This window comes from Cyprinus carpio, chromosome B8 (genome assembly GCF_018340385.1).
Source record: "Cyprinus carpio isolate SPL01 chromosome B8, ASM1834038v1, whole genome shotgun sequence".
Taxonomy (NCBI): domain Eukaryota; kingdom Metazoa; phylum Chordata; class Actinopteri; order Cypriniformes; family Cyprinidae; genus Cyprinus; species Cyprinus carpio.
The window spans coordinates 10,200,415-10,212,984 of NC_056604.1; the positions used below are offsets into that span (position 1 = coordinate 10,200,415).

The 12,570-nt window shown below is 37.4% G+C and overlaps 1 protein-coding gene across 1 annotated transcript in view; it reads right to left on the minus strand.

Annotated features, from left to right (window-relative positions):
* obscna (obscurin, cytoskeletal calmodulin and titin-interacting RhoGEF a) overlaps positions 1–12,570 on the minus strand; it is a 41,895-nt gene that overhangs the window by 14,478 nt on the left and 14,847 nt on the right. The window contains exons 28-53 of the mRNA XM_042730412.1: positions 12,171–12,449; positions 11,766–12,023; positions 11,169–11,435; positions 10,773–10,970; positions 9,890–10,156; positions 9,419–9,685; positions 9,074–9,340; positions 8,743–8,884; positions 8,618–8,649; positions 8,452–8,502; positions 7,858–8,114; positions 7,712–7,762; positions 7,496–7,604; positions 7,103–7,369; positions 6,704–6,970; positions 5,880–6,146; positions 5,629–5,747; positions 5,115–5,358; positions 2,465–5,011; positions 2,073–2,130; positions 1,824–1,936; positions 1,578–1,687; positions 1,234–1,434; positions 1,058–1,152; positions 647–820; positions 26–146 (exon numbers count right to left, since the gene is read on the minus strand). Of these exons, the coding sequence (XP_042586346.1) occupies positions 26–146; positions 647–820; positions 1,058–1,152; positions 1,234–1,434; positions 1,578–1,687; positions 1,824–1,936; positions 2,073–2,130; positions 2,465–5,011; positions 5,115–5,358; positions 5,629–5,747; positions 5,880–6,146; positions 6,704–6,970; positions 7,103–7,369; positions 7,496–7,604; positions 7,712–7,762; positions 7,858–8,114; positions 8,452–8,502; positions 8,618–8,649; positions 8,743–8,884; positions 9,074–9,340; positions 9,419–9,685; positions 9,890–10,156; positions 10,773–10,970; positions 11,169–11,435; positions 11,766–12,023; positions 12,171–12,449 (7,028 nt within the window). The remainder of the gene's footprint in view (positions 1–25; positions 147–646; positions 821–1,057; positions 1,153–1,233; positions 1,435–1,577; positions 1,688–1,823; positions 1,937–2,072; positions 2,131–2,464; positions 5,012–5,114; positions 5,359–5,628; positions 5,748–5,879; positions 6,147–6,703; positions 6,971–7,102; positions 7,370–7,495; positions 7,605–7,711; positions 7,763–7,857; positions 8,115–8,451; positions 8,503–8,617; positions 8,650–8,742; positions 8,885–9,073; positions 9,341–9,418; positions 9,686–9,889; positions 10,157–10,772; positions 10,971–11,168; positions 11,436–11,765; positions 12,024–12,170; positions 12,450–12,570) is intronic.

Genomic DNA, 12,570 nt, shown 5'->3' on the forward strand with positions numbered 1-12,570 from the left:
GTGTGTTTTTGTCTGAGATGCAAGCCTCAGCTTGGGGCAGGCCTGTTATGAACTGGAGATACATCTCAAAGTCCAGTGCATAACTGACAAAACACTGGGCTACATCATCATCTGAGAAACACATCTCTAGCTTAGGGAGAATACAGCTGTGATGAAGGGACAGAGGGACCAAGAAGTAAACAACCACAATGTGAATGCATATATTATATTATATTTAGTGCTGTCAAACGATTAATCGTGATTAATCGCATCCAAAATAAAAGTTTTTATATACATAATATATCTGTGTACTGTGTATATTTATTATGTATATATAAATAAACACACAAACAGTATATATTTAGAAAATATTGACATGTATATTTATATGTATATATTATATAATATATACATATATTTAATATATAAACATAACATTTTTCTTAAATATATACATGCATGGGTATGTATTTATATATACATAATAAATATACACAGTATACACACATATATTATGTAAACAAAAACTTTTATTTTGGATGCAATTAATCGCAATTAATCATTTGACAGCACTAATTATATTATATTATATTATATTATATTATATTATATTATATTATATTATATTATATTATATTATATTATAGAACAAAAAAGATGTATTTACCATTCATGGACACTTGCAATATCTCTGATATTGCGAAATATGTACTCTTTTTGACTTAGGATGGTGAGAGGAACTTGAGAGCTTGTCTCTAAGTATTGTAAATGGTGCTCCACAAAGAAGTTCATCTCACGTACAAAATTATTCTCACCATCAAGAAGTCCCTTGATCAAGCGACTGGAAATAATAAAAATCATCAAGTTAGTCAATTTAGGGTTTCACAAAACCTAATAATACAATAAACAATAAAGACATTGTTATTTGTAATCTGTGCATCCTTAAGTGAAGCTGAAATAACTTCAGAATGCAAAAATACAAATACATCTAAATTCTATATATATATGAAAAACTTAAACTAAAAAATGACTAGTCTTGTAAGACTTTGAACTTCTGGTAGACTTAAGTCTGATTTACCTTTGGATCAAACTGTGCTCATCCTTTGTAAAAACTGTTTTGCCTTTCTCAGGGGATTCTTTTGTCTCTGCTTCATGGGCCAATGAAAATATTTCCTTAGAGAGAGAAAAAAAATGAAGTATTATTAAAATACTGTAACAACATTTTATATTATATGTACACACACATCCATTCACCCTTGTCTTCTTTTCTAGGTACGCCGGGGATACCCAGCCTTGATGGGATGGTGTGATCTTGGTTGGCTTTGTACGGACAAGCCACCTCACAGGATGGGCTGAGTCCAGGACCTCCACAAACTGGCCTTCCTTTAGTACAAAAGCCTCTTTGTTTCCTCCCAGAGGCTGACAATCACTTTTGGCTACATAAATATCAAAGGTCTACAAGGTGACAAACACATATACTCCATATCAGTGCATTTTCTGTTTTACTTTTCACTTGTTTCGAAAGCACTCTGAGCGACAATATGCACAATGAGTTCCAAAATTTTTATTATTGTTAATTTATTATAAAAACTTGCTACCTCTCCTCTATCATCATCTCCATCTGACTCAGAGAATGACTCAGCATTTGCAGAAGACTTGTAGGAATGCATGCGTTTGGGTGAGGGTGTCTGGCTCTGTGAATCGCCACCTATGCCAAATACAAACGCAACAATACAGAAGTCCACAAGGTACAGCATATTAAGCTTCTCAAACTGCTATTAGGTGCATATTATTTAATTATCTCTGAGCTTTAAAACATAACTTGTAGTACCAAAAGAACTGACCTTTCACTTTAAGCTGGTCTGTATTCTTTGAGGATTGCACACTAATTATTTTTTCTTCTTCACAAGTCTGAGTAGTAGAAGCCTCAGTTTTTGACTTCTCTGCCTTTTTACCTCTGTTTGAGAACATTTTCATTTAAAAAACATTGCAAAGTATTATTCCAAAGTACAAATAAGTGAAAAATGCTCTTACACTGCCATCATTCTTTATAATAAAGAACCCTTGAGAGGTCTTTACAATGTAAAACTCACCTAGATTGGTATTCTGTCTCAACATCTGGGGCTGTGTCATAATCTGAGTAACAGGATACTAAAGAGGATGCAGAATTACAAAAAACAAAAACGTTCAGCTGCTATTCATGTGCAAAATACTAATACTAATCACGTTTTCCAGTTGTTTTATTTTTGTTTAATTTTTATTTAATTTAATTTTAGATTATTTATTTTTTTATTTTTGTAATTTTTTATTTTCAGATTAGCTGCCATTAATCAGTCATAGAACATGACATAATACATGGAATAATTATTGTCTTTAGTGGCATCAGTCAGAAGTTAATATCAGTGCGGACCTAATCTTGCTTCTATTATATAGCATAAAAGTATAATAAACATTTTGAAACAGACAGAATATTTAGACAACTCACTAGAGCTGACTGAAATTAGACTTCTCCTTTTCTCCTGGATCTTGCTGTAGGTGTCATCTGCCGGTAGGTCATAAACCAGTCTCAATGACTCCTCTTCAGTGTTAACTGTTGGCAAAACCTCTTTCTCAGAGACCATTTCTGTACCTGGAGTTTGTGCAGTCTGAACAGTTTGCGATGGCTTCTGTGGTTTACCCACCATCACATTCCCATTGTAACTAACTGCTCCAAACTTGTTTGCAACTTCGCATGTGTAGATTCCAGCATCTTTGTTTGTAAAACTGGAAATTTCTAGAAGACACCTACCATAGGCATTATGGGTGATTTTGTGCCTTTCCCCAGGCTTGAGAGTTACTCCATCTTTAAGCCAACGGAAAGTGCTTATTTTACCTTCCACAACACACTCTAGGAATGCAGTGCCACCAAGTTCAATATTCTGGTTCTTGAACACTTCTTTAAAGATGAGCCGCATGTCCTTTCTAGTTTTGTAGCCCTTGAAAGCAGCTTGTATTTTAATCGCAGCCTCAAGCATCTCTGGCTCATCTTCAAAATCTAGGTCTATACCAGGACCATCTTGTTCTGCTTTTAAACTCTTCGGTTTGTCAGTATCCACACTTGTGATCTGCTCTGGCATCATCTCCTCAGGTTGAGTGCTGGATCCTCTAGAAACATCTTCCTTCTGTCCTTCAAGGACACCCTCCTTCACATTTTTCTGATCTTTATTATCCATGTGTGGCAAGTTTGGTTCAACTTCCTGTGATGCCTTCTGCACTTCCCTCAGCGATATTGTTATAGCTTTCTCTGCAGGAATTATTTGTTCTCTTAACTGCTGTCTTGTAATACTTGGTGCCTTTTCCTTAACGTGCTTTGGTACTTTTATGCTATGTTCATCTTTGACCTGCTTCACTTTTTTCTCATCTCCGCTATCAATGTGTAGTAAGTTTGGTTCCACTTCCCGTGAATCCCTTTGCACATCCCTAATGGACATTGTTGTAGCTTTCTCTGCAGGAATTATTTCTTTTTTGAATTGGCTTGCAGTTGCAATATTTGTCACTTTTCCTGTAACATGCTTTAGTACTTTAACCTTATCTTCATCCAGAGCTTGCTTCACATTTTTCACATCTTCACTATCAGTGTGTGGTAAATTCAGTTCTGAATATTTCTGCACATCTTTGATTGCTGTAGTTTTCTCTGCAGTAATTATTTCTTCTTTGAATTTCTGGCTTGTAATGGCAATATGTGTTGCTTTTCCTGTAACATGCTTTGGCACTTTTCCATGATGCTCATCCACAACCTGCTTGACATGTTTTAGTTCTTCACTATCAGTGTGTGGTAAATTCAGTTCACCTGCCTGTAATTCCTTCTGCACATCTCTAACGGGCATTTTGGTGTCTCTTTGTGCACAAAGGATTTGCTCTTTGGGTTTCTGGCTTGTAATTACAATACTTGGTGCTTGTTCTGTAATATTCTTTGTTATTTGTCCATGATGTTCATCCATGGATTGAACCTTTTCACTTTCTGTTCTCTCTTCAGATTGGACATTTTGATTTTCATGTGCTGCATTCTTATCCAATGATTTCTGTTTTGGTTCCTTCTTTTTATTTGTATGCAGGGCAAATTCTTCCAACTCTGTTTCCTTGTTCACAATTTGCTCTTTCTTTGGTTCCTTGTTTACAGTTGATTTCTGTTTGATATACTGATTATCTTCTTCTAAATTACATGGTTGTTCCTGAGATGATTCAATGTGTTTCGCTGTTATCTCTTTGAAGACTGGGGTATTTAAGCCATGTTCTGATATCTTCAAAGTGGTGTCCACAGTTTGTTTTATGTCTATATCTTGGATCTTTGCTTCCAAAACATAGGGTTGCCTTTTGGTTTCAACATGTAGCTGAGAGACATTCTCTTTAGGGAGTGATACTGTTAGGTCACCATGCTTTGATGCCTTTGTGATCTCCAAAGCCACAATGACAACATCTTGTTCCTTGCCTCTCTTGTCAAGAGTCGGCTCTTTAACACTGTGCTGGTCTTGGAGTAAATCATCTGGATGTGTGGCCTTACCCTTTGACCGCGGTGGAGGCAGGGGAACGTCTCTGGGTGGTTCCTTACTCTGTTCACTTGCATCTATGCTTGGAGTTTTCTTTTGAACTTGCCCTGAGATCTCTTCATTGTGCTGGTCCACAGAAATCTTAGTAACCCATTTGGAATCTGTGTCCAACTCCTTTTTTCTTTGTTCTTCATGTACATTGGTTGCAAGAGAAGGAATTTCAGGTTCTCCAATGGTGCAACTAGACTCATTGATAAGCATTTTGGAAATCACATCTTTTCCCTTTTGTCTAACCAATGATTTAGTCTTGACTTCCTGGTCATCTGTCGGTTTCTCACAGAGATCCTGGAAGTGAACCTCTGATGGCTCTAAGATAGAGATGTCTGATTCCTCAATGACTGCAGCTTGTTTCTTATGATCTAGACCACTGTGTGTTTCTTCCATAATGTTTTTTCCTTTTATTCTTGGTGGGGCTTGAGGGATGTCTTTAATTTTAGGTGGAGCTTCTGGTGTAAAAATATAGTAAATGCAATAATACTTTTTGAATTCTAAGTAAAGTTTTAAGCAAATATTTAAATTTGGCAAAAATGGAAATGCACATAAATGTACCTTTTACAACAACAGAAGCTGTTGTCTCCATCCTAGCAGCACAGCATTTGTAGACACCACTGTCCTGACATTTTAAATCATGGATTTGAAGGTGTAATTCAGAGCCATTCTGTTTCATCTCATACTTGTTTCCTGGTTTTAGCAACACTGATCCCTTTTTCCACTGCACGGCAACTCCAGGTTTTGAGAGCTCACATGTCAGGAATGCAGTTTCACCTTCTTCGGATTCAAGGTTTTGAAGGTTCTTGCAGAAGAATACAGGTTGCTCTGTGCATGTGAAAAAGAAATAAAAATAAAGTGTGGTTTCTTCCATGTATGAAAAAAGTTGGAAACTAGATAAATGTTTCACTAAAATAATATCTGTACCCGTCGCTTTTATAGAACAATTAGTTGCCAGGCTTCCAGCACAGCATTTGTAGACCCCACTGTCCTGAGCTGTTACTTCATGGATTTGAAGCTGTAGTTGGTGGCCATCCTGTTTGATCTCATATTTTTTACAAGGTTTAAGTATTACTGCTCCCTTCTTCCACTGAACAGAAACTCCAGGTTTAGAGAGCTCACAGATCAGGGTGACTGTCTTACCCTCCACTGCTTCTTGGTTTTGGAGCTCCTTAGAGAAGAACAAGGGATGTTCTAGTGGGGGAAAACAAAAATATGTTTACATGCCTAACAGAAAATATGGACAAATTAATAGACTAATGAATTCATTTATGTTTCATCTATAAAAAAATATGTGGAAAATTGCATTTAAATCAAATCACTCACCCTTTACCACAAGAGAAGCAGTTGTCACCATGCTACCAGTACAACATTTATAAGAGCCACTATCATCACTTTTCAGGTCACGTATCTGGAGTTGTAGCACACAGCCATTTTGTTTCATTTCATATTTGTTTCCAGGTTTTAGAAACACTGTTCCCTTCTTCCACTGCACTGCAACTCCAGGTTTTGAGATCTCACAGATCAGGGTGACTGTCTCACCTTCCTCTGCTTCAAGGCTTTGGAGGTTCTTGCAGAAGAATATTGGTTGCTCTAGACATGGGGCAATAAAAATACATTTCATGTTTCTACCATTTGTGGCTATATTCACAAATCATGTGCTCTTAACAAATTATCATAAAGTGCTGGTTTAACACCAATCAAGGTTGTTAGAGTGCTCTACAGTACATTTTCACTTAAACATGTTTTTATACCATTAACTGTAACAGAGCAAGTAGTCACAAGGCTTCCAACACAACATCTGTAGGCCCCACTGTCCTGAGCTGTTAGCTCATGGATACAAAGCTGTAGTTGACGGCCATCCTGTTTCATCTCATATTTTTTACTAGGTTTCAAAAGCATTGTTCCCTTCTTCCAGTGCACTGAAACTCCAGATTTAGAGAGCTCACAGCACAATATGGCTGTCTTACCCTCCTCTGCTTCTTGGTTTTGGAGCTCATTAGAGAAGAACAATGGCTTTTCGAGAGGGAAAACAAAAACATATGTTGTCACATGTTCAACAAAAACAAATAAACACATGAACAGATTAATAAATTAATTCTTATTTCAAGTCAATTTGTGAAAAAATGGTATTTGCATAATTCACTTACCTGTTACCACAAAAGAAGCAGTTGTGACCAGGTTTCCAACACAACATTTGTAGGCCCCACTGTCCTGGACTGTTAGCTCATGGATCTGAAGCTGTAGCTGACAGCCATTCTGTTTTATCTCATATTTTTTACTAGGTTTCAAAAGCACTGTCCCCTTCTTCCACTGCACTGAAACTCCAGGTTTAGAGAGCTCACAGCATAATGTGACTGTCTTACCCTCCTCTGCTTCTTGGTTTTGGAGCTCCTCAGAGAAGAACAAGGTATGTTCTGGTGAGGGAAAATCAAAAATATCTGCATCTTTACATGCTCAACAGAAAAAAACTGGACACATAAACAGTCCAAAAATGGTTATACCAAACACCATACTTACAGCTATTACATTTGAATAACTTCACTCACCTTTTACCACCAGAGAAGCAGTTGTGACAAGGCTCCCAACACAACATTTGTAGGCCCCGCTGTCCTGAGTTGTTAGCTCATGGATCTGAAGCTGTAGCTGCTGGCCATCCTGTTTAATTTCATATTTTTTACTAGGCTTTAAAAGCACTGTTCCCTTTTTCCACTGCACTGAAACTCCAGGTTTAGAGAGCTCACAGTGCAATGTAACTGTGTTACCCTCCTCTGCTTCTTGGTTTTGGAGCTCCTCAGAGAAGAACAATGGCTGTTCTGGAAGGGGAAAAAATATCTCTGTCTTTACATACTCAGCAGAAAAAAGCACATATTAAATCATAAACAAACTGATTATGTCAAACATCAAAGCATGGAAAAATTGTATTTGAATAATTCACTCACCTTTTACCACAAGTGAAGCAGTTGTGACCAGGTTCCCAACACAACATTTGTAGGCCCCACTGTCTTGTGCTGTTAGCTCATTGATCTGAAGCTGTAGTTCACGGCCATCCTGTTTTATCTCATATTTTTCACTAGCCTTCAACAAAACTGTTCCCTTCTTCCATTGCACTGAAACTCCAGATTTAGAGAGCTCACAGTGTAGTGTGACCATCTTACCCTCCTCTGCTTCTTGGTTTTGGAGCTCCTCAGAGAAGAACAATGGCTTTTCTGTAGGGGGATAACAAAACATATATGTCTGTAATCTGTTCATGTGTACTTTATATCAAAATGGGCAAGTGAATAATCGATTTACCTATTATTACAAGAGAAGCAGTTGTGACCAGGTTTCCAGCACAACATTTGTAGGCCCCACTGTCCTGAGCTGTTAGCTCATTGATCTGAAGCTGTAGCTTGGGGCCAACCTCTTTAATCTCATATTTGTTACTAGGCTTCAAAAGCACTGCTCCCTTTTTCCACTGCACAGAAACTCCAGGTTTAGAGAGCTCACAGCACAATATGGCTGACTTACCCTCCTCTGCTTTATGGTTTTGGAGCTCCTTCGAGAAGTACAATGGCTTTTCTGTAGAGGGAAAACAAAATCATACATGTCTTTAATCTGTTCATGTGTCCATTTGTTTCTTGCTGAAATTATTTAGTTCTTATGTCAAAGGTCAAAATGTGGAAATTGGCATTTGAATTACCTTTTATCACAAGAGAGCCAGTTGTGACCAGGCTACCAGCACAACATTTGTAGGCCCCACTGTCCTGAGCTGTTAGCTCATGTATCTGAAGCTGTAGTTGACAGCCATCCTCTTTAATCTCATATTTTCTACTAGGCTTCAGCAACACTGTTCCCTTCTTCCACTGCACAGAAACTCCAGGTTTAGAGAGCTCAGAGCAAAATACTGCTGTCCTACCCTCCTCTGCTTCCTGGTTTTGGAGCTCCTTGGAAAAGAACAAGGGATGTTCTGTAGAAGACAAACAAAAAGTATGCATTCATGCTTTACTGAAACAACTGGAAAGATAAAAAAAAAGATTAACGATTGAGTGATTTTTATGTCTGAATATTTTTATGTCCCTTACCCTTTACCACAAGTGAAGCAGTTGTCACCAGACTGTCAGCACAACATTTATACAAACCACTATCTTCATGTTTCAGATCATATATTTGAAGCTGTTGTAGACAGCCATCTTGTTTCATCTCATACTTGTTGCCTGGCTTAAGCAACACTGATGCCTTCTTCCACTTCACAGCAACTCCAGGTTTAGACAGCTCACAGGTCAGGGTGGCCGTCTCACCTTCCTCTGCTTCAAGGCTTTGGAGCTCCTCTTGGAAGACAACTGGTGATTCTGGAGAACACCAAATAAATTTGAACAATTTTTACTACATGAAATAAAGCTAATCTTGTGCTGGATCGCTTAATACTTACTCGTTTTCCTATCCAGTGCATAGATTATTGCATCTCTACTTTTCTGTATTTTATTCAAGTCAGCTGATTTAACAATTTTGTAGAATTTTCATTCTAGAAAAACACATACCTTTCACTTTGATAGATGCTGTGGTCGCCAAGCTACCAGCACAACATTTATAGACACCACTGTCCTGACTGTTGAGCTCATGTATCAGAAGCTGTAATTTACAGCCATCTTGCTTCATCTCATATTTGTTTCCTGGTCTAAGCAAAACAATTCCCTTCCTCCAGTGCACTTCCACTCCAGGTTTAGAGAGCTCACAGCTCAGTATGGCAGTCTCACCCTCTTCTACTTCTTGCTTTTGGAGCTCCTCACAGAAAAACAGAGGTTGTTCTGGATGCAGCAAATAAGTATGTTAATTGATGTGTACTCTAACAACTCATCTTGGAAGCTAAATTGAATATACCATACCTTTCACTTCCAGAGATGCTGAAGTCACTAGACTACCAACACAGCATGTGTAGACACAACTGTCTTGGCTTGTGAGCTCATGGATCTGAAGCTGCAGTTCACTACCATTCTGCTTTATTTCATACTTCCTTCCAGGCTTTAGCAGCACAGATCCCTTCTTCCACTGTACGGCAGCCCCAGGTTTGGAAAGCTCACAGCAAAGCAAGGCAGTTTCGCCCTCTTCTGCTTCTTGACACTCAAGCATCTTGATGAAGTACAAAGGATGTTCTGAAAAATAAATTGTAATCTTTCAATTATTCAGTCTTTAGGAATTAAAAAGTCTTTAATAAATAAGCATATTTGTTTATGTTTATGTTATTTCATTTTGTTTTTATTTTTAAATATATATTTTAATATTGTACAATAAATCAGAAGGGGGCAAATACTTTTTCACAACATCATAGTATGGTGCTCTAATTTCACGATTCTCACCTTTGAGTACAATGGATGCTGTGGTTACCAGGCTTCCAGAGCAGCACTTGTATGTGCCACTATCCTGACGTGTCAGGCCATGGATCCGTAGCTGTACTCTGCAGCCATCTTGTTTCATCTCATATTTGTCTCCCGGTCTCAATCGTATTGCCCCCTTCTTCCACTGCACTTCAACTCCAGGTTTAGAAAGCTCACAGCAAAGGAAGGCTGTCTCGCCCTCCTCTGCTTCCTGGTTATGGAGTTCCTCACAGAAGAAAAGAGGTTGCTCTGAAAAGGGAAAGCAAATTAGCGCTAACTAGATTTGCAGGAAATGGTTTCTTTTAGTCTTTTGCTACATGGTCTTACTTAAACACCAATGACAGATGAATATCCATGCCTTAATTAAAAAACTATATTATCATTATACACATACTCTGTTGCAAACATTTAAGGATGCACTGGTAGTAAAATTGTTGTCTGATACCAACAAATTATTATTTACATTATATGACTGATAATTGATACATGATCAGTATTAAAATTCTATATATTTATTTTTTTCACATTAAAAATAAAACATTACAAACTAAAATTAATAGTTTTAAATGCTACAAATAAATGTATGCATCATAGCATTATAATATACATTATGAAAATGAGATTTGCTAAAGATTACATTTAATAATGTTATATAACTATTAGTGTTTTAAGTGATCTACATTGAATGTAAAAATAGGGGGAATGAGCACGAACAATAAAATATCCAATATCGACTAAAACTACAACAATGAATAGAAATATATCCCATAACCGTATTATTATTGTGCATTCCTACCTTTAACAATGATATTAGCCCGTGTCTCTATGTTGCCAGCACAACATCTGTAGGTACCACTATCTTGACTTGTGAGATCATGGATCTGAAGTTGTACTTCATTGCCCTCTTGCGTCATCTCATACTTCTGTCCATTTTTCACCAGCATTGCCCCCTTTTTCCACTGTACTGCTACTCCAGGTTTAGAGAGCTCACAGCACAGGAACGCTGATTCACCTTCTTCTGCTTCTTGGTTTTGGAGCTCTTCATGGAAAAATAAAGAACGCTCTGTGGCACAAGGGAAGAAGAAACAGTAAAAATAAAAAATAAAAAAAAACTTTTACTGAACAAAGTACTAAGTGCAATTAATGCATTTTATAAAGTATTACTGAATATTTCCACTCATTCACTGATATTCAGTTCATGCATAGATCAAATCCTCACCATCAAATGAAATATATAAACAAGCAATTATTTTTGTATTACCTTTTACAGTAATACTAGCCCTTGTCTCAATGCCATCAGCACAACACCTGTAGGCTCCACTGTCTTGACTTGTGAGGTCATTGATCTGTAGCTGCAGCTCACATCCATCCTGTTTCATCTCATATTTGTTACCAGGGCTAAGAAGAACTGCTCCCTTCTTCCACTCAACTGCAACTCCAGGTTGAGACAATTCACAGCACAAGAAAGTAGTCTCACCCTCTTCTGCTTCTTGGTTTTGGAGCTCCCGGCAGAAAAACAAAGGACGTTCTGAGAGTAAGCAAAGAGCCGCTTAGATATACGTGACAATTTCACAATTTCCTTCTCTGAAACAATATTTAAAAATTTTATAACTGAAATATGAAGTACTAGGAGTACCAATTAAAAATAAAAAATAGGGAATGAATGTATGAATTTAAAAATAAATCATGTTTCAAACAAAGACATACTAAAGCTGATCATTTAATTCACTTTTAAAAAAATCTAATAATTATTTATTTCATTTTATTAAAAGTAATAGATTATTATTAAGAATATTATTGTTATTATTAAAATAATAATCTTTAAAGTTTGAGTAAATATGTTTCAAGCTGTTCCCACCTTTGACTGTAAGAGTAGCACTACTCTGCATGTCTCCTGTATCACACATGTAAATCCCAGCATCCTCTTTTCTGACTTTATGAATCAGAAGAACGCTACGTTTCCCGTGTTTCAGAGGTTCATACTTTTCCCCAGAGAGCAGGGTTACATTATTTCGTTTCCAGGTGACAGGTGTGCAGGTGTCAGAAGTCACACAGGATAGGGTGGCAGAATCTCCCTCAAAAATGGTCATGTCCTTCAGTCTTTCCTCTATGAAAACTACAAAGAGAGAATGCACTTTAGAGTATGCAGTTAAAAGGATACATTACATTTTGGTAAATCAGTTTATTTTATATATCAGTTTGTCCGCTTGTTAATAGTAAATAAATAAAAGAAATTACTTGCAATAAGGATTTTTACACTCACCTGTAGGTTTGCTGTTCACACGAAGACGAGCAGAGGTCTTTTCATTTCCTACCACAAAGGATACAACACCTGACTCTTCAGTTGTGGTCATAGTGAGCACCAAGTGATGTTCTCGACCACAGATACTCATCTGGTTCATCTCGTTCTCCTGAAGTTCATTGGAACCAAGCCACCAAACCCCATCAAGGATGTTCTCATGTGAAAGCTCACACACAAAGTGTGCGCTCTCACCTGCAGTAACTGTCAAGTCACGCAGTCCTTTCACAATCCTCACACGCTCTGGAAAGGAACCGAATAAAGGAACACCTCTGTTGTGAATTCACAGAAGTCAAGTCCTTGGACTTTGTTTATGTTTGAAGGCAAGCTACACTTTCTTGTTAACTTTTTATGTAGGTTTGTT